General features: G+C 34.9%; 1 protein-coding gene and 1 long non-coding RNA gene across 4 annotated transcripts; one reads left to right on the top strand and one right to left on the bottom strand.

Annotated features, from left to right (window-relative positions):
• Positions 1-472: 472 nt before the first annotated feature.
• Positions 473-4,176, bottom strand: hemk2 (HemK methyltransferase 2, ETF1 glutamine and histone H4 lysine). Its single transcript, XM_065253874.2, has 7 exons — positions 4,100-4,176; positions 2,547-2,703; positions 2,145-2,231; positions 1,972-2,062; positions 1,502-1,585; positions 1,257-1,398; positions 473-1,136 (listed from the first exon to the last, which is right to left on the bottom strand). Exons 2-7 carry the CDS (start codon positions 2,672-2,674, stop codon positions 1,033-1,035), a joined length of 636 nt encoding a protein of 211 aa, XP_065109946.1. The 5' UTR covers positions 2,675-2,703; positions 4,100-4,176; the 3' UTR covers positions 473-1,032.
• Positions 4,177-15,408: 11,232 nt separating this feature from the next.
• Positions 15,409-16,854, top strand: LOC135735445 (uncharacterized). 3 transcript variants are annotated; one of them, XR_010527596.2, is made up of 6 exons: positions 15,409-15,492; positions 15,798-15,882; positions 15,957-16,020; positions 16,171-16,221; positions 16,553-16,620; positions 16,748-16,854. It is a non-coding gene; the product is annotated as an uncharacterized lncRNA (long non-coding RNA). The 3 variants fall into 3 exon arrangements; XR_010527597.1 differs by having other exon boundaries at positions 15,974-16,020; XR_010527598.2 differs by having other exon boundaries at positions 15,430-15,492; positions 15,817-15,882.
• The last annotated feature ends 4,861 nt before the right edge of the window (positions 16,855-21,715 follow it).

A 21,715-nucleotide genomic window follows, 5' to 3' on the forward strand; every position in this document is an offset into this window, starting at 1 on the left:
TTAAAACCCATACAGCAAGAAATAAATATTTACTGGGTAAAATATAATTTTTTTTATAAAAAGTATAAAATTATATTTTTGCCGTTGTAATTTTTTTCAAACTGTTTACAGGTTTGTAACATACATAGTTTTTCTTCCAATGCAACATGAATATAAACCATGAATATAAAATATACAAAAATATATTGGTGAAAAATACAAAATATTATATTTCATATATAAAAAAAAAAATCAGTACAAATATTTTTGTGTATTTTGAAATATTTAAAAATGTCAATAAAAATATTTTCAAAATACATTTAAAACATATGTACTGTATGCTTTGAAATAATAAGAACAATGGAGTTTTATTCACAGATTTAAGAGTAAACTGAAGTATGTTGGATAATATGATGATAGGGAGTTAAAACAGTTCTGTTTGTTATTAACCTACAAATTAATTTCCAATTCTATAAAACTAAAGAAATGTGATAATATTAAAATAAATTGGTGTTTCTTTCTAAATCAAAATTTTAATAAGAAGCAGTAAAATATAAAATTTGGATATAAACAACAACTGGACAAAAATTTTGACGTAAATGCAGTTGTTTTTTATATATAGCACTTTTCTCAGTTTACATTGTTGCAATGCAGTTAACTTAAACATTAAACACAGACAAAAGTTTAAGTAGTACATAACTACAAAAAAATTGCCCCCCAAAAAAAATTATTCAAATAGTAGTTGAGGATTGTATTGTGTGAAGTCCTTCCATGGTTTATAAACTGTCAGAGAATACTGAATAAAATTACTTTCATTTGGACTCATGACCAAACACCTCAGGGATTTGTGTACATGACAGAGACAAAAAAAATTCTAAACATTTACAATAATAAAAAATAAAACAATACCTTACAATACAAGAAACATTTATTTAAATGTTGTGATCAATGCAATGCACTGAGATCAGACAGTTTTATTTCAATCAAATACTAACATTTCTGACTCCATAATTCTGACTTTTTGAACCTCACCTTCATGTGTTAATGATTCTCTCATCTATTAAAGCGCAGGATGAAAAGTTTCTCTCGTCCAGCCTGACGGGACAAACACACTTCTCCCTTTAGCCCCAATTCTCCTAAAAGAGCCACGATCTCTTCTAGATGAAACAAAAATACAACAATTACACATCAAAACTGTAAGAAAAACACAAAGATAAAAAAATAACCAGTGGAATTAAAAAGTACAAACATGTTCAGAAAATACTGTGTTGCCTTACCTGGATTATTATCAGATACAGTCACCAGATAAAACAACCCATGAGCAGACAACAGCTGTGGAATCATGGGAAAAAATCTGTCCATCACCTCTCGACCCTGCAAACCTCCGGCCCAGGACGCTTCAATGCCACGGCTGCCCACCTGCGTGCACAAAACATGACATTAATATAACGTGTGTCTGCTCAAAACTGACATTTTCACTTATATAAGATTATAAAAATGACAGCGTTTAAAAGAGCTTTACCTCTTCTGAAGGTGTGACGACATACGGCGGATTGAAAACAAGCACGTCCACTTTTCCATTTAATCTGGGCGAGAGACAATCTACCTGTGACACAAAACACAATTAACACACTCGTGTATATACTCAATGAAGGCAAAAACACACCACAGACAACATCAGACAGACAAATGTGTGTGAAATAACATGAAGCAAATGTTCGGTTTACGCCCAATCCTCCGTCATTTTTACACATTTTATCAATGAACTTTACATTCATTTGTAAATCCTGAATCAAGATTTTAGAGAATAGCCTTAGAAAATCTCTGTGGTGTGTGCTTTACATGAAATTTTCCATGACTATGGGAATTCTGTGTATTTCCCTTTATGAAGAGATTTCTGTCAAATACTGTGGTCACGTGTGTTCACAGCGATGTGTTCTCAACTGGGTTTATTCATGTATTTAATATGAGCTGTAGGAGGGTTTATCTCACCAGGTCAGTGGCGATGGGCTGCAGCTGTAAGCCGTTGCGTTGAGACGTCTCAAGCGTACAATAAGCCGCAGTCAGGTTCAGATCTGTGCATCTACACAAAAAACACCACAATAAAATCAAACAATTACAGCAACACAACTCTAATTTTGATGAAATCTCTCTCATATACTCACAGATAAACAGCGTCTGACCCAATGACTGATGCCAGAAAAGCAGATACGACCCCAGAGCCGCTACCCACCTCCAGACACACCGTGGCTCTGACAACACAAAACAATACTTCACTTTTGTGACAAAACCAGTTTGAGTCCACTTCTCTAACTAATCTGTTAACCACAGCAACAAACAGCCCACAGTACATATCAACACTAAAGTTACTTCAATTCTCTCAAATGTGTGTTACAGTACTGCCATTTTATAAGTGAATGAAAACTGCAAGTCATGAAAATCAGAATTAGTCAGAATGCACAGCGTTAAACCTCTTTCATAAGTGAATTTACCTCTAAACAGGACTGACATCAGCATTCTGATGAAGTGTGAATGATGCTCATGAATCACATGATGCAGGTCCTCACCTGATTCCCTTCAGTCTGTCAGCATCTTTCTCCAGAGCATCAAGGAGAAGAAATGAATCTTCAGCCGGTTCATACACATCAGCGAAAGCTCCACGGCCCGCGTGAGAGCAAAGAGGTGTCGGGTACATGAGGACAGGGACTGATGATAGGACAAAAACTACACCAAAGAGAAAAAGACACTGAAGTTCAGATGAAGACACATAAGGAGGACATATGATCTGACTTTCCTACACCAAAGAAGTTCATAGACACTATAGAGAACACAATCAAACACAATGGAAACTATGTTGGCATCAGTGGTCAGGCGTATTTAACCAACTGCTATTACTTTATGTAAATGAGGAAAAAATCATGTCACTCTCAGGTTAAATACGGTGTCCCGCAGGGAACAGTTCTAGGCCCTACCCTTTTCTCATTATATATGTTACCTCTAGGATACATTAACAGGAAACATAACATACGTTTTCATTGCTATGCAGATGACACCCAGCTTTACATCTAAAAGCTCACACCCTAGCAAAACCCACCAGTTTCTAAGCTAACAGAAAAACGTACACATGAGAAATATAAAATAATAAATGCTGAGAAAGAGGTAAAAACTGCAGAAAAACAGGTAATAATGTTTTGTTAAACTTGCACTATAAAACAAATTCAACACTTACAGAACCTACTATAGTATTATAGTAAATATAACAAAGAAAACTGTGTTTATTTTAAGAAAGCACAATGTGTATTATAAACTGGTCTCTGTATGGGTGGCCTAATATATTTAATGAACCACAGATCAGACAAACTGGGCACAAACTGGTTTTAAATGTCTGTTCACACGCAACTGGGGTTGATTTGGGGTTTTATGGTTTTATTTTCTGTGTTTTGGCACTCAATGGTGTGAATGTTTAAAAGCCTTGAGCTGCCCTGAAAACCAGAAGACTAAGAGAAGTCAAATTTACAATGTTTTAATGATGTCTATAAATCTGACACGTCCACATGAGGTTTACTTTAACAAAATCAGTCCATCAAATAAACATCTTTCTACATGTTTCTGCAATAATGACCCTGTGAGTTCATTGAGTTTCATACATTCATAACCATGTGTAAAGCTGACTTACAAAAGAGCATTGTGTCTGTACCACAGTTCAGTGATGTATCAGGTGGTACCATGGTACTAGGATTTATACTTTCTGTTTGGCTAACTTGCCACTACAATAATAAACTACAGTATTGCAAAGTGCTTCAAAAAATGTCCATGATACTATCATCGAATCCAAAAGTATATCTAACCAGGACATTAAATCAACCTAAAAGATAAACATGGTGTGAGTCTTAATAAATACTGCGGTAAAGGATATGATAAACTTACAAGTATTTTAAAGTGTCACGTAAGTTAAATACCAAAATATATGATCTGTATAACGTTACAAGTCTTTACATTTTACTATGGTACAGAGAGCAAATGTACGGCAAATCGTGTTAGCATTAAACTAACTCTATATTTAAAAATAGAAATTGTTTTATCATTGAGTATAAGTTATTATTAATAATAAATTTCTTACCCTCCCTGCGTCCAGCGCATTATTTTTAAAACAGTACCGCGTGGACACGGCGATTTTTACTTCCGGTTAGTGTTATGTGTACCGCGGTGCATTGTGGGAGATGAAGTTTTCTTTATTCACTGACGTAAAATAGACGTGAAAGACTTTAATTCTGAGGGTGAGACCTCTCAAAGCTGCTTGAGTAAATGATAAGAGTACATTTCTGAAAATTCTACACAAAGGGGTAATTACACAGAAACAGTTTTCATTTATTTTGGATTTTTTATTCACATAAAATTCACATAATTCCCAAATTGTAGTTAACATAAATTCAAATTACTTTCACAAGACTTTTTAAAGATGTCAAATAAATCTTTTGTTGTCCCCAGAATTATATCATATAGATAATTTATTATAACATGTTGAAATTGCTAGTATGTAGCTGTGAACAAAAATGTGCTGTTTTTAGGCGTGTCCTTTAAAATGCAAATGAGCTGATCTCTGCACTAAATGGCAGTGATGTGGTTAGATTAAGGGGCGGTATTATTATAATAAGATCCCCTTCTGACATCACAAGGGGAGCCAAATTTCAATGAGCTTTCAATGAGCTATTTTTCACATGCTTGCAGAGAAAACTAAGTTACTGGGTTGATCTTTTACACATTTTCTAGGTTGATAGAAGCACTGGGGACCCAATTATAACACTTAAACATGAAAAAAGGTCAGATGTTTATGATATGTCTTCTTTAAACTTAATGTAGGTAACTTTTGTAGATTTAACTGTAGAGCTCAATAAAGTAATGTTATGTCTGACTGCACATGTGACGATGAATTGGCAAACTATTAGACAGCAGCAAACTTCTCATTTAGGTTGAATAAAGTTTTATGGAAGAAGTAATAAAGAACTCAATGAAGATAACAATGTCATACAAACAAACAAACAAAAAGAATAGTTTCCTTTATTCCAGATGGCATTTGTTAAATGTGCGTATTAACAATCCTGCTTGCTCTGAGACAAAAGAGACTTATAAAAGAGCAGCAATAAAAACCTATAATGACTGCATGTGGTGAACAATAAGCTGAAGGACTTATTTAGACATTCCTGGAGCTCCTAAGGGCCCGAGACAAGACCACAGGAGCCAGAACAGAAGAGGGCGGAGCTTAAGCTGCTCAGATGGGTGGAGTCACTCTTAAATATGTCATTTATTTTTTATCAAATAAATAATTGAATTGTTTTTTTTCCTTTGAAGCAAGTGGCTTAAACTTTCAATAGATGGCAGCATTGATCTGTTTCTCTCATAGTTCATATTTTATATTTGACAGTGAGTTACAGTAAATGCCAATATTAATTTGTATGGCTCTTGTATGTATCTGTTTCTTATAATTCAAATCAACTGCATTTTCAAATCAATCCTGCCTCTTTTGATTTATTTACTAAGTTTTATGTATTTTCATAGCTATCCAAGTGAAATACAAACAACACTTTAAATTCTGCTGGGTAAATATTGGACAGATTTTGGTTTATAAATAACCCCTATGCTGGGTGGTTGTTAACCCAACCATGAGTTGAAACAACGCAGCACTGCATTGAAACAACCCAGCATACACTGAAAAAAATGATTGATTCAATTTACTAAATTTTTTAAGGTAAGTGGTCACAATCAATTTATTTAAGCTACATTAAAAAAATAGAAAAAACCCCCCAAAAAAACCCTTTTGTTTAAATGTAGCTTAAATAAATTGATTGCAACCACTTACCTTAAAAAAATTAGTCAATTGAATGAATCATTTTTTTAGTGTAGGTTTATTTATTAACCCTTGTGTGGTGTTCGGGTCTGTGGGACCCGTTTTTAATGTTTACTGAAAGAAAAATTATGCAATTAATTGTTGTTTCAACCTCAGATTCATTGGCCTTGGCTCATTTTCTATGAAGAACATAAAAATAAACAACTTTATAATTAATGTACACTGTACACCCCCCCTACACATTTATATTACATATGTGGTGTTCGGGTCCACTGGACCCGGGGTTAATAAAAGTGTAAAAATTGAATGTGCTATGTTACTTCACTCTGTTTTTTTTCCTACCTGGGACTCCTGTGAGTGCATGAGTGTGTTTGTATATCTGTCTGTACATATGTGATGGATGCATGTCAGAGTTTTTTTCTTTCTGCTTTTGCTGTAATGCCGCAAGGATACAACATGTTATATGCTGTGCATGAACATTTGTCTGTACCTACTGTCCCAAACACTTTACCTTCTGTCTAACAGGAACCATTCTACATTTTACCATTATAAAAAATCCATAGTTTTATTGTAGTAAAAGAGTAGTAATCATGGTTATTTGGTATATTGATTACCATTTGTAAAACCATGGGTTTACCACAAAACCTATGGTGTGTGTACCTGCTATTTATCACGTTGTGGGGACCAAATGTCCCACAAAGATGTGTGTGAGAGAGAGAGAGAGAGAGAGAGAGAGAGAGAGAGAGAGAGAGAGAGAGAGAGAGAGAGAGAGAGAGAGAGAGAGAGAGAGAGAGAGTGAATAATAGAGAAAGTAAAATATTATCCATGTATTTTCATCATTCTAAGTTGTGGCCAATAGCAACACATTGTACTTCAATGTGTGTGGATCAGATGGACACAGTATATGTGTATAAAATGCAAGAAATGCATACACAACACAGCTACACATTAAAAATCTTCTTCTTATGTGTTGTGTTGGCTGGCATGAACAGGTTATGTGTTCAGTGTGGATGATGTCTTATGATACGGCATCTGTTCAGCTGTGTAGACTGACACAAATGTGTACAATTTCAAAAAGTTCAAATAATTAAACATCAACAGTGATGAAAAACTTTGTTTCATTCATATTTATTTAAGATAAATATGATTTTCCCCCCAATATCTGGATCAGAATAGAATTTCCTTCTTTTATTTCATATTACCACAAAAACGAATGGCACTTTAGTTTATAAATAGTCCTCTACCAGTGGTAAATGACCAATATTAACCATAAATTCTGTCTATATTACTTGCAATAAGGCTAAAGTTAACATCTGTAAACAATATTACATAAATTTGTATGAATGCATTGGTTTAAGATACTAATAATGCTCTGGGTCCACCAGACCCACAAACATCGTCTAAGTAACAAAAATACGAACACCACACAAGGGTTAACCCAACATGTGTTCAGTACCATATTTACGCATGTTAAACTGATCAAATAGAATTAATAATTAAGCAAATAATTTCAAACAAAATGTTGGCTCTAATATTCATTCTGAGATGTTTTTGTACAATTTTTGTTCTGCGTTAAAGAAAATCCCATTTCTTAAAGGGTTCTTGTATGATCTTCTGGGGTAAATTGACTCATGTTTCTAATCAGTTCAGGATTGAGACTGTATGACAGACCATGACCTGCCTTTAACCTACAGGAGGAAATATTTAACAACACTTCCCAACCTCTCTTTCCCAATGACAGTCAATGCAAGGGTGGATATCTGTACCAACAAACCCTTAACCCTAACCCCATTAAAGTAGTGCATTATGAACTTATAGTGCACAGGTCAAGTGTAATATTTGAACAATACTTTAATGATGATACTTTATTGTTCTTATTATATATATTTAAAAAAAAACATTTTCTATGTTCAAACATGCAACAGAAATCACCATCATGAGTAAATATTGAAAGAATTGTCATTTTTGAGAGAGCTTTTGTTTTAAACATCTATCATCTGTGCACTTGAACAGTAAGAAACTGTAAGAATCTGTGCTGTTCACTGTTGAGCCAAATGTTCAGTGTCTGATGAAGTAAATCAAGAAAATGACGATAACGTTCAAGCATCAGAAGATAGCATCAGAGTTTTCATTGAAGCCATCTGTATGGACGTGTGAGAGGGTTTTGTTCAGGATGTTCTGGTCTTAAGAGACCATCGGCTCTCAGTGAAGAATCAGCTGGTGCAATCATAAAAACACGCACGCTTCACAACTCAAGAAGTGCCCGTGACATTGAAGAACGTAGGCCTACTGAATGTTAATGTTGCATGTTTGGGGTTATGTGTAAGATTTACAATTCTTTGTATTTTACTTCATCTAACTGACATAACATTAACACCATTGCTTTAACACCAACAGGCAGAAACACTTGATAAATAGTATTTTTATATAATAAACTTGTTTAATGCTTAATTCAATAAGCATACATGCAATTAGTTTCGTTGATTTTAGAAAGAATGATATATTGCATTAATTATGTCTAAGAAAACTGGTGTTGCATATATTTTTACATTATATACATTATATATATTACATTTGTTTTGATGTACACTTTAAAAAGTGAAAAGTTGGTTCAACTTAAAAAATTGCTTTAAAGGGCAACACTTAAAATTAAGTTTATTCAACTTTAGTGAAACTAAAGTAAAATGTTAAGTTGAAATAACTTACATTTTTTAGAAGTATTTTTTTAAGTTGATCCAACTTTTAACAGTGTAACTTGGGCCCAGAAATGACAATAAATCCCAGTGACCCTCATGTCTGCCCTGACAAGTTTCTTTATCGCAGCTCTGCGTTCATAAATGTCAGTGCTGTAGAAATATGAGTGAAATCTTCCAATCACATTCCAGAAATGTTGCACAAAATCTCCAAAGATTTCCAAGGAACGTCATTATAGTGACAGATGTGCTGGAGAGTGGAAAATATACTGGGAATACATGTGAAGGAATTAAACATTTTACACCAAAACCATTAGACAGATGATTGAGGTTTTCACAGGTGTTGTGTCTCTGGTTTCTGAGAATGAGATGCACTCAGGTGTGCTTGAGTAACAGAGCTTACATGACTGACCTCTAACGTTGAAATATTGTTAAAATAACGCTAGTTCTTGCTACAATGTTGAAACAACATTGATACAATAATTATATGAAGGTATATTTGGTGCAAAACAACTGCACACCTGTGACAGTGGAATTTGTATTTGTAGAGATTATCCACACATGTGTATCAGTAAATTTGAAGTCACAGATGAAGAGTTGCAAACTTGTAGATTTTTTTTCTTTCCCTCAAATACAACACAACAGTTACACATTCACAAATCCACATTCACACAATCCTCCTACGAGTTTCAAACACTCTTTTTTGTATGCTCTCTGTTTTGCACCAAATATCTCGAGATAAGTGGTGCGAAAGTGATTTGTATACCTGTAGGCTATGTTCAGCACTTCCCACCAGGTGGCGCCCGACACTCACTGAAGCAGAGTTTATTAATTACCAGCAATGTTTCAGCAAGGTAAATCGCCTTTATCAAGGTATTATTTTCACCAAGTGGAGAACAATATAAATGGGAGTGCTAATTATACACAGATGAAGGTAATTACATACAATATTCCAATGATTCATTAGTAAACAAAATATAAGTTCCATAAATCTCAAACCATCAATATAAGTAGATTAAAAAATACAAGCAGCAAATACACACATAGGCCTACCTAATAGGCTTTAATATACCTAAAAGGCCTCCCGTCTAAGTAAAAATTGGTCCAACTCACCTCACCTTCTAGATGAAAATCCCCTCTCAATTCCTATATACAATAATGAAGTTATAGGATGATTAAGTTCAACAAAATGCAGTGCTAATGGAAGGTTCATATCTCTGCATATTATTGCACTCTGATGTTTCACGATGCGTGTTTTATACTCTCTATTTGTTTTCCTACATATGATTTTCAACAATGACAGTGTTAAAGTGGTTTCTGTTGGTATAGATGGAGAAGAGAGGTCCGATCTAACTAATTTATCTCCTAGATTACATTCACCTATATTCAGTTAGCCTATGTTTACTTTACTGACACAACAATGTGCCCAGGATGGTAAAATAATTATTTCAATGTATTACTAATAAACAACACAAGTCTTGTGCATACTGACATGGTTTGACATCTATAGTTATTTGATTGTTTTTTTTCTGATGTGTTAGAAGTCATATATGTAGAGCAGAGAAATAAGAACTTTTTTTCTGGGGTGCATGCCCTAGAAAAATACATATGGACCTTGGTATTTATAACAAGGGCGTAGGTTTGATTCTGGCATTGGTGGGGACATAAATAAAATGGTTGCATTGCAAAAACTGTTTATCACCGTTTACTTGACACAAACAACAGACAACTCATATGCACTTTACTCAGTAACATCTGACTCGCCACCCCCGGCCATCCCAAATTTATAAAACAATTTGTTATGTCCTAGAGCCTAATAAACAGTAACTGTTTAAGTCTTTGTCAAAAAAAAAGAAAATCACATTGTAAGATATAACCATATTTACTTTATAACAATGAAGAATATGCAATTAATATTTAATTCTTAATTTAATTTTGCCAAAAAATCCCAGTGTTAAAGTTGGTATGTATATCATGCTGTTTCCTGAACAACGTTTATTAACGTTTCTGTAGTTCACATTAAATCTTCTTTTCATTAACAGACAGTTAATCAGTGTGAAAAAAATAATTTTAAGTTTAAAATGCAACCTTACATTATGTCTACATCTGTGCAAGTAATGACCACAGTGCAGTAATGTAAAGTATTCAGCAATCATGACATGAATTCATGTTTTTACCATGTTGGGGTTATTTTCTTTCATGGATTAGGGACCCCCTAAATAACCTTGCTACCCCATTTATAAAAGGTTGACACAAGTTTGCAACTCCTCAGGTTAACATGGGATTGTCGTGTATTGGTGAAAACACTGTCCTTGAATCATTATGTGACACAACTTGTTCCGTATTTTGTGAATGAAACAGTTACAGTGGGTATAATAATACTTTCTTCCTCACTTACCTGTAGCCCGAATAATCACGCGCGTCTTGTTGAGTGAACTTTGGCGCGTTGTACAAAGTGAAACCATCCTATCACACGTAGCGAGTAAAGACAAGCCCATAAAGTGATGTGATTTAGAGAGGCGGGACTCAAGAAATGCTAATCCAATCATATTAGCAATGTGATCAGAGAGGCGGGACTAAAGAAATGCAAAGCCAATCATATTAGCGATGTGAGTTACGGAGGCGGGCATTGCAGAGAACGAAAGCTGTTAACCGTTTGTGTACCACATAGAGCGTCATTTTTACAGAACGGGATTGCAAAAGATTTCTAGTCTCATTTAAATGATTCCTGAAAAAAATATAATAAGTAAAAAATAGAAAACACAAGAATAAGAAGGACATTAGTGGTTATATATAAATACAGATGAATTGTTTGGTCGAAATTATTGCTAGGGACAATTCAGTCTTCCCTGAATATTGCTAGGGACATGTCCCTAGCGTCCCACCCTAAATCTACGCCCATGATTTATAAAATCCTCTGTACGGCCCTGCTCATGACAATAAGAATCCACTCTCAATAGTGTATGACGAGCTGTAGGTTTTTTAATCGGATCCCTATGTAAAAAATTACAAGCTACCCACAAGTCTAAAAAGCTGATTTGATTTGGGTTAGCATCCAGGGTAAATGTTAAGAAATCAGAACAACTGTTTAGATAATAATAAAAACAATTTAGTTGTTCAGTTACCCGATTCAAAAAGACAGAAATAATCATCCAAATTAGTATATTAGAAGAAAAAGCATGTATCTTATTTAAATGTTTGCCTATGTGTGTATTTGCTGCTTGTATTTTTTAATCTACTTATATTGATGGTTTGAGATTAATGGAACTTATATTTTGTTTACTAATGAATCATTGGAATATTGTATGTAATTACCTTCATCTGTGTATAATTAGCACTCCCATTTATATTGTTCTCCACTTGGTGAAAATAATACCTTGATAAAGGCGATTTACCTTGCTGAAACATTGCTGGTCATTAATAAACTCTGCTTCAGTGAGTGTCGGGCGCCACCTGGTGGGAAGTGCTGAACATAGCCTACAGGTATACAAATCACTTTCGCACCACTTATCTCGAGATATTTGGTGCAAAACAGAGAGCACACAAAAAAGAGTGTTTGAAACTCGTAGCAGCAGATTCAAGCAGTTGTATTTATGTACTTGTGTTTGTGCTAGAAAATATTTCAAAAATAAAAAATTATTTGTGAAATTTTTTTTTTACACACATGCAACTCTCATCGCACAGATGCACAAACTGATTTGCAAATGTACAAAATTTGTGTGTGACTTCACATACTTTGATGCAGGTGTTCAAGTAGGTTTTGCACCATATTTACTGTAGCAATTGTAGCAAAAAACGTGAGCTTGTGAGTTTCTTAATCTGTGATTTGTAAAATGGGATTTGTGCAGCTGCACTGAAGGATTTGTGAATGTGTAACTGTTGTGTTGTATCTGAGGGAAAGAAAAAAAATCTACAAGTTTGCAACTCTTCATCTGTGACTTCAAATTTACTGATACACATGTGTGAATAATCTCTACAAATACAAATTCCACTGTCACAGGTGTGCAGTTGTTTTGCACCAAATATACCTTCATATAATTAATGCGTAACGGTTGCAAACAGTTAATAAAATGCTTAAAAATCAAAGTTGAAATTTGGTTGAAATAATGTCAGGTGTTTGTTCAACGTTGATATAACGTCGATACAGTGGTTAATGCTAAAGGGTTATCAATGTAGATCAACAAAAAAGCCACAACTAAGCCAAATGATGTTTTAGATATTTTTACCATTTTACATTACCCGAGTCCGTGGAAAAACTGGGCTGAAAACAGTACTAAAAATCTTCCTGAAGAAAGTGCTGGCTGCATATTCTAATTTCGAGTAATTTTAGTGCTGTGTCAGCTGAGGGTTACATTGATGTAAACAATAAAAACTCTTCTAGTTATCTTTTATCGAGGGTTTTGGTGATTTCCCCTTCAGAAGCGGAGTTGCTGTTTGGTTGGGTTTGTCTGCTGGCTAACTTCAAGTTGACTTGAGTTGATTTGAGAGCAGGTTGAGCGGTAAAAGAAGTTATTAGGCTTGTTCATCTTCATGCGGTGCCGCAAGAATAGACAGTCGGATGATGTCAAAGTACAGCGAGAGCAATTCGCGAAATCATACGGAGGAGTTTGCTTTTAAATCGTTCTCGCGGAACCTTGATGTCATCCGGCTGTCGTTTCTTGCGGCACCGCATGAAGTCGAACAAACCTGAAGGTTGCATCAGTCAGTGGTTAGTGGGTGGAGCTAATGACTCAGTTTCATGCAATGCATTCTGGTTAATTGACTCAATCAAAGACCGTTACAAAAGTTCCGCTTCAACACATTATCAATCTTATAATCGAAATCGTGCAAATTTCTTTATCAAATGCAAAATGGACATAAATTACCCGTGATAACAGGCTAAAATGTCTAGGGTTCAATTCCGCTTTAATTCACCCATGTTGAAAGTGAGACGTTGAAATAACATCACAATATCAACATTGAATCAATTTGCATTAATTTAGGCTAAAGGTAATTCAATGTTGAACGTTCTCTTTGACTTTGATTCAATGGTGAATCAACATTGAAATGCTGGCTGGGATACTTCCACAAGAGTTTGTAATGTAAGAGACAGGAACAACATAAAGTATACTATTAATTCATCAGGGCCGGTTTTCCCAAAAGCATCGTAAGGTAAGTAGATCGTAAAAATGATCGCACAAATCATCTTCGACTTGCGGGATGTTTCCCAAAAGCTTTGTAACTTCAGTAGCACTTGAAAATCATCGTAGATCTAAATCGTAGATTTTTTTTAGATCTAAACCTTAATTTATTCTCCGACGGTTCATAACGACAAAAGGTTTTGCTCAATATAAATATACCGTACTCTGCAGAAATCCATAATAATAAATAAACAAAGATAATAAAAACAAATAATAATAATAATCTAAACTATAATACAAAATGCAGAAAGGTATTGCGCAGTGGGACGAGTCCTAACTAAATATGCAAAAACGAATAATTCATGATGCACAAATTTTTATAACATTTAATAAGTCATTGAACAATAATTCATAATGTTTTAAAAAATATTAGTGCACATTGGCTGAAGATCATTAGACTAAACAAGCTTCTGCTACAATTACGAGTCATTCTATAGGTGACATTTCAGCACTTGACAAACAAATAGCGACTCATAAGTAGTACTTAAAACCCAGCTGCGAGCAATCATTTTACGAGCATCTTTGGGAAATGCACGTAAATGAACAATGAATGTTTGTTAAGTAGCTCGTAGAGAGCACTCTTAAGTGCTAAGTTCAATCGTTATCGGGAAACCCAGCCTAGAATGATGCCATAAGAGCGTCTGGATTTATGTCTAATCCAATCACCCAGATAGCAGACGGACTCGGCCCGAATGTGGCCTCATGATGGCACTGCTGGCGTGCTGCCGGCAACGGCATGCAACATGTCAGCCAAGTATGGGCCAGGTGTGGCAATGATGGCACTGGATCCATGATGGCAGATAATATTTGGGCCAGTTGTGATTGGGAGGTATGTGGCCCAGATCAGTGTAGTGATTCTGGCCCAGATCAGTCTAGTGATTGTAAGCCACATTTAAAATACTGATTTATAATAAATAATTAGAAGAATTGAAGGATTTTCAGGCTATCTTAATCTTAATTTAACCTTTATTAAGTAAAATGTTAGTTTTATATTAAAAGAAACTAATATATTTGGACAATATGTTTGTCTACATTTCAATTACATAAACTTGCCTTCAGATCATGGGTCAAGATTATTTTGTTCAAATGACCCTGAACTTCCAAAAGTTTTTCTTTCTGAATTTAAAAGTTTCTATAACGTTGCTTTGAGAAGCACCATGGATCGTTTCTATTTAAACTTGCTTTTGCGCGATTTTCATTGTAGCAGGAGTTTATTCCTGCTGAAGATTTCTGACTTCAATGACTAAACTATCATTGTGTACAATCAGATGTTAGATACTGCAGAAATAAACGTTACTGTGCTGAAGATTTCTGACTTCAATGACTAAGTAAAACTATCATTGTGTACAATCAAATGTTAGATACTGCAGAAATAAACAAAATGTATTGTTAACCTTCGCGTTACGTTAAGGATGCGCAGTTTATTTATGAAGTGCAACAAGAACCTACACGCGGATGACATCAAAGTACTGCGAGAGCGACTCGAAAGATCATGGACAGCATTCTGATTTCAAATCACTCTCGCGGTATTTTAACGTCATCCGTTTCTCCAGTTCCTACAACTCAGCATTACGTTGAACACCTTGTCAAAAATGATTGAGATGGCCAATCAAATCAAAAAAGGCGAGTGCCACTGGCCAATCACATAACATAAGACGAGCTTTCCTGTTAACGGAAGCCGAGCGGCGGCCAATCAAATTAACCAATAGGCGGGGTTACCGTCGGAGTAGCAGTTACACCGCGTCAATCAATCATAACGGACACACAGATTTCAAAGGCAGCAGGATGAAAGATAGTAAGTACCTGAACTTAAATATTTAAACTTTTACAATCATAAAAATGTTTTTGTTTAAATGTCTTACAAACGTATAAAGGGATGCAAACGTTTACGTGATTCGTGTGTAACGTAATGTGTGACAATTAACGTTATATTATTGATATTAAATTAGCTGTTTTCTATCAGGTTAAGAATAACTGTGATCATATTATAATGAAGTAATCGAATTTGGTTATCTGGTCTTCCTGATGTTAGAACATTTATATAAAAAACATATTTAAAAATGTATTTCTGTAACGTTTAATTTCCTTTTTTGATGAAAGTGTGTCTGTGTTCATCAAGACATGAAGACTCTGGAGTGGGACAAGAGAAGGATGATGGGGTGTATATTCCAATAGACACATTAAGGTAAATTAAATATTGAGGCTCATGTTTGCATCTTTGTGTTTATTATCAAAAGATTGCTCTATATGGCTAAATAGTCACATTGTGATTTCAGTGAAAGCAGATAAATACAGAGGGCTGGACAGTGGTTTCATTCATTAGGTGAGTAAGAACTGACCATAGCCTAACATTACTTTAGTTACCCGAATTGCATTGTTGAAAACAAAGGAAAATGGTAAAAATACAAATATTTTGAATATATGGAATACTGTGAAATTATTTTCTGTTAATCATCTGCTGTCTTTGCTTCAGGTAAAGAGGTGGGACAAGGATGCTGACAGGACAGGAGGAGGTGACATTCAGGTTAGTGACAGTACATCGGGGCCACCATTTAATTTAATGTTAATTTGTTTGCTTCCAAAATCAATACTTGACAAATCTTTAGAATTATATCTGCAAAGCTGAATTTCTCATAGGTGGATAAAGTATGACAGCAATTGTGAAGACCTTAGACGTGCAGTATATGGTTCTTCTCTCTTTCATTTATATTGATTTGACTTAATTTTCTTGGTAAATAATAATGGGGATATTCCTAATATAATATATTTTAAAATGCTTAGAACATATCTCATTTGCTTTGTATCTAAATGAAAAGTACGTCTTTAAGGTCTAAGCTATGTTTCATTTTATTTAGACATTCAACGCAGCCATTTTCATCCAAAGCAACTTGAGGAAGAAAACAGAAGCAGTTCATCCTAAAAGGTTCATCTTCTAATTGTTTATCTAACTGTTTGTTTTAAAGTATATCATTATGCTTTTAATTACTTTATTATATGGCTTTTGCTTCATAACAATTATTGATTTGCATCTGTTTTCTTTTATATAACAGTGGGCTGCTGTAATGTTTACATCTATGGAAAGAGGAGCTGAGAAGAAAAGATAGGCTGGAAAGCAGTACTTCTTGTTGAGGACAATCCTGAATAAGAACACTTTCTCATACACATAGATTATTATTAGTGCTTGATTGTTTGTTTCATTTTTATGAATTGTATTGTTTTAATTTTTCGTTTTATTTGAAATTACCTAACTTAGATTCATGCTAATACTTTAACTGGACCTTGTATCTTTGCTGGCTGGCTGGCTGTAGAGTTGGTTTCACATACACATGAAGTTTCTAATTAACTAACTTTTAAGTTCAGTTTGGTTTAAACTTGTATTTACCCATGGTAATTCATTTAAATTTCTATTCATGCTTATATATTAATTTCAATGAACTTCTGTATTTGTGTATAGCTGGCAATTTGGGCAAGCTACGTTTAACACACAAATGTAACTGTCACAAAGGTTTTTTTATTATCAGTTTGTTCTAAACTTTTGTTTGTTTACTAAGGATGAAATTGCTTTGTAATTTAAGTTGTTGGTAGATTCATGCCAATAATGTATTTGAACAAACTATTATTTTTGTTTATTGCTGGCAGTTTATACTAGAAGAGTTTTAACACATACAATGTTGTAGTGTTATTGACTTGTGTGCTATTGATTAATAAAAAGGCAAACAATTTGAAAGTAATTTTTCGTGTGATTTATTTATTAATATAATTTGGGCAAGATTAGGCTGAGTTATGGCTCAGTTTTGGAAGTTCTGGTTAAATGCTGGTTTTAATATGGTTGACCTATGGCTGAGAACTGGTACCGATGTTATAACCTGTTCTGGCCCAGATTTGGGCCAATTATGGGCTATTTTCTGTCAGAGACATGGGCCAGCTGTGGCCCATGTGTGGCCTTTGTCCGTAATTCAGAACTGGGCCACTGTAGGGCCGTCATTCTTCGTTGTATGTGGGCCGAGGAAAAACTGGTTGTGTGGGCCGGAGCTGGGCCGGAACAAAATTGCTATCTGGGCAGTCCCAACTGTAAAGACAGACGCAATCTGATGTGTGCGTATTTTGTATATCTATTTATTTATTTAATAAAAACAGACACTTGCCGATGCAAAAATCAGCTTGATCACAATTTTAACTGAGCTGATTATGTTTGTTGCTTACTGCAGTGATGAAGAGTTATTTGATGAAGACACAGGCAGATTTATTTCTCTATAGGGTCTAAGGCTCGTGTGAGGTTGAACGCTCTCACCTCCAGCTCTTGACACACAGCTGTGGTGCGTTAATGTCAAGCTTGCGTTAAACTACCACTGAGACTCTGAATGGAGAGCTGAGAGACGACTAAAACTGCCTCTATAAAGTGAGATTCAGTCACATTCAACACAGGACTCATAAACCACAGAATGTGTTGTTTTCATTGGTAATGATGGGTTGTAAGGCCAGAGGTTGGGCAACTTATATCAGCTGACACCAGAGCTCGAGAAAAGCAGAGATTGAATTTAATAAAGCATCAGTCATCTTTAGTGCCGAGCCACTGGACACCCACACATCTGACTGGCCACACCAAATTTAATGCGCTGGCTTCACCTCCCTCCAATAATTCACTTTCCATTAATCGCCGTGCTTATTTTGACGTGCGGCAGCGCAGCACATTGTTTAAAACAAATTAAGAGAATATTAACGTACGGTGCAAATACTACATAATGATTTCATCGTAAGAGTGTGTAGTATTTCTGTGGACTGAAGAAAGTCTGCTTTGATAATAAAGATTGGCCTTTCTTTTTCATTTTTCACAGTTTTTACAACAAAACTAAATGCAGTGTTTATTAATCTTGAGGCGATTTTACCCATGAAACATTTCTCAACCAATTAGAATAAAGCATTTAACAGGCCCAGTATAAATTGTGATAACTAGTATTGTAATAAACATAAGAATTATTAAAATGTACTTTGTTTTTGTTCCTCAACAATGCATGGATTATAACATACATCATGTCTATTATTCCATAATGATTGCTGATCTGAGACAAGATCCAGCACAGGAGATATGGACAGGTGTGGGATCATACAGAATCTCTGAGATCACTCATGGTTGTTTATGGGATTGAGAAAGTCTTGGCCTGTGGCACTGAAGTTTTCTGTGTTGAGGGCTGAGATGCACACAACCCAAACTCAAGGAAAGCCATCAGAAGATCCAGACACACTGAAAAAAAAATTATTCGTTGAATTGAATCAATTTTTTTAAGGTAAGTGGTTGCAATCAATTTATTTAAGCTACATTTAAAAAAAAAAAAGATTAGTAAAGTATGATAAAAATATAAAACTTTTGTATAAATGTAGCTTACATAAATTGATTGCAACCACTTACCTTAAAAAAAAAAACGATTCAATTCAATTAATCATTTTTCAGTGCATCAAATCTGACCGGGTACGGGCATCTGTGAGAACGGTCTATAAATGCTTGTCTTATTTCTTGAATAGCGTGTGCTTTATAAAGGTATCTGTGTTTTGCTTGACATTTCTTCAATAAATTAAAATGATCTTATTTTGGATTGGTTGTTTTGAAGTTATTTTTCTGCATCTGTTCTTTTGGCAGAGTTAAGAGATTGAGACGAGCTGTTCTCTTCCTCACAGATCTTTCCATCAAGAAAACTCCTTTATATCAGAACACAGATGAGATCTGGAAACAGAACGACGCATTTCCTTCAGAAATAATTTAATAAAGCACACAACCACTACAGACGTCATCTTTCTGGAGTTGATGAAAGTCGAGGAAGCGGTATTCAGGGCGTTTTGATACTCGGGCCAAAATACAACTTTAGATCTTTCATTTTAATCACTCAATGTCTCTTCTCATTTCCATATGTTTAATGTGGACTGGGTGAGTTTTTACATATTCAGAGGCTATGCAAACCACCATGCTGATGTGTGTATTTAAAATAAAACTGACTTCTACTCACCTTGTCAAATTTATCGGGGTGGTTTCCCGGACAGGGATTAGTTTAAACCGGGGCTAGGCCTTAGTTTAATTAGGAAATATTTAACTAGTTTTAACAAACATGCCTTACTAAAAACATTATTTGTGTGAATTTTAAGGCAAAAGAAATTGAACTGATGTATTTTAAGATATGCCAGTGCAAGTAGTTTTAAGTTTGGACAGCTCTTAGTTTTTTTTTTTGTCTAGGACTAGTCTAATCCCTGTACGGGAAACCGACCCATTGCATATAAACTTAAAAACTGTATGCATTTGAAATATTCTCTTTTATACTTAAAGATTTTAGACTCTTCAGTCATGTGTATAAGAGTAAACAGACGATTTGATCTTTTCATTATGTTATATGAGTACACATGAATGTGGGGGACATTAGTAAAAACAGCAAACATTTCATTACTCACACAAGCTCATATTTAAAAGAACTCTCAGTAATAAAGTCAATATAATAAAGGCAACAGTCGACCTCAGACAGACTCTTTCCGGCTCCTCTGATGAGAACGACACATTTTCACTCATTTCTTAGTAGTCTGTAGGGAAGTTGTGGGCGATGCTCTCTCATTAGTACCACATCGGTTACAGACGACTTGTTTAACTCTTGACCAGATAAAGTTCAAGTAAACTTTTACAATTTGTCTTCTGTGGATGAGAAATGAGGATATCTCTTTCTTTCTTTCTTTCTTTCTTTCTTTCTTTCTTTCTTTCTTTCTTTCTTTCTTTCTTTCTTTCTTTCTTTCTTTCTTTCTATCAATGTCAGGATGGCTTCAGTATTCAGAGTAAGATTGTTCTTCTGCGTTCAGTGTTATTGTGGTTTGTGGTTCTGTTCTCACCCAGACCTCCAGGACCCTCGGGGAGAACATGTGTGAGCCAAATGTGTCCATAAAGCAGCACACATACATGAGACGTAAAGAGACTAAACAGAGACAATAAACTAACAGGAAACATTTATATCAAATATCTGCATGTATGGTGCTGTATTTAGTTAATTACATTGTGCTTCATCAAACAGCTGAATGTTTTGTATATGAAATGTCTTTTAAAGAACCCAAATTGTATGAGAAAGGGACACATCTAGCCGTTGGCTTAAATTAACCTAGAAAATGTTAATATTTGACCCAACAATGGGTTCAAACAACCACTGTATTTTAAATAACAACCCTTAAATTATGAAAAGGTTTCTAAAATTTGTTTTTTACAATTTAATTTGTTTGTAAAGAAATAACATTTTGTGCTATAGATGTTGGATGTTGAAGGTTCATTATGGAACCATACCAAGAGTATACAGTCTGCAACGAAGTTAAAAATCTAGATCTGAACTGACTTATACTGTATGTCAACAAGTGTCTCATACTGTTTGGATCTGTTTTAGGAGAAACATCTGAAACTTAATCAGACTAATTTATCAGAAAATAAAGCTGGTTATGTTGAAACTTAGCATTTCCTGGTGTAATGCCACACAAACACTGCAGGAGAGAAAACCCAATGTACTGAACATTCTTGTTTCTGTCCTAACGTCATGGACAATTTGAATTTGAGCTCAGTGATCCACGAGATTTTCCAGAATATGACACCCAACAGTCATTATTTCACCGCCGTGGTCATATTCAATTTACAGTGATATTACACAAACACATGAGTGTGCGTCCCCACTGATGATGTGTTTGTGTTGTGTTGAAGCGTGCTGTTTGTTGTATTGATTTGGGACCAACTACAGCTCAAAGATCTGAGATATACTCTTGATTTAGTGCAGCTGCTGTTTTATATTTTCCAGACAATTTCACATGCTGACAAACTTTACTGACTGTTACCAATAAAGATAACTCAAGGTGTTTATCTGAATGTGTGTGTCTGCGTGTGTGCGTTTGTGTGTGTGTGTGTGTGTGTGTGTGTGTGTGTGTGTGTGTGTGTGTGTGTGTGTGTGTGTGTGTGTGTGTGTGTGTGTGTGTGTGTGTGTGTGTGTGTGTGTGTGTGTGTGTGTGTGTGGCAG

The sequence above is a fragment of the Paramisgurnus dabryanus genome, chromosome 4, assembly GCF_030506205.2.
Source record: "Paramisgurnus dabryanus chromosome 4, PD_genome_1.1, whole genome shotgun sequence".
Classification (NCBI taxonomy): Eukaryota; Metazoa; Chordata; class Actinopteri; order Cypriniformes; family Cobitidae; genus Paramisgurnus; species Paramisgurnus dabryanus.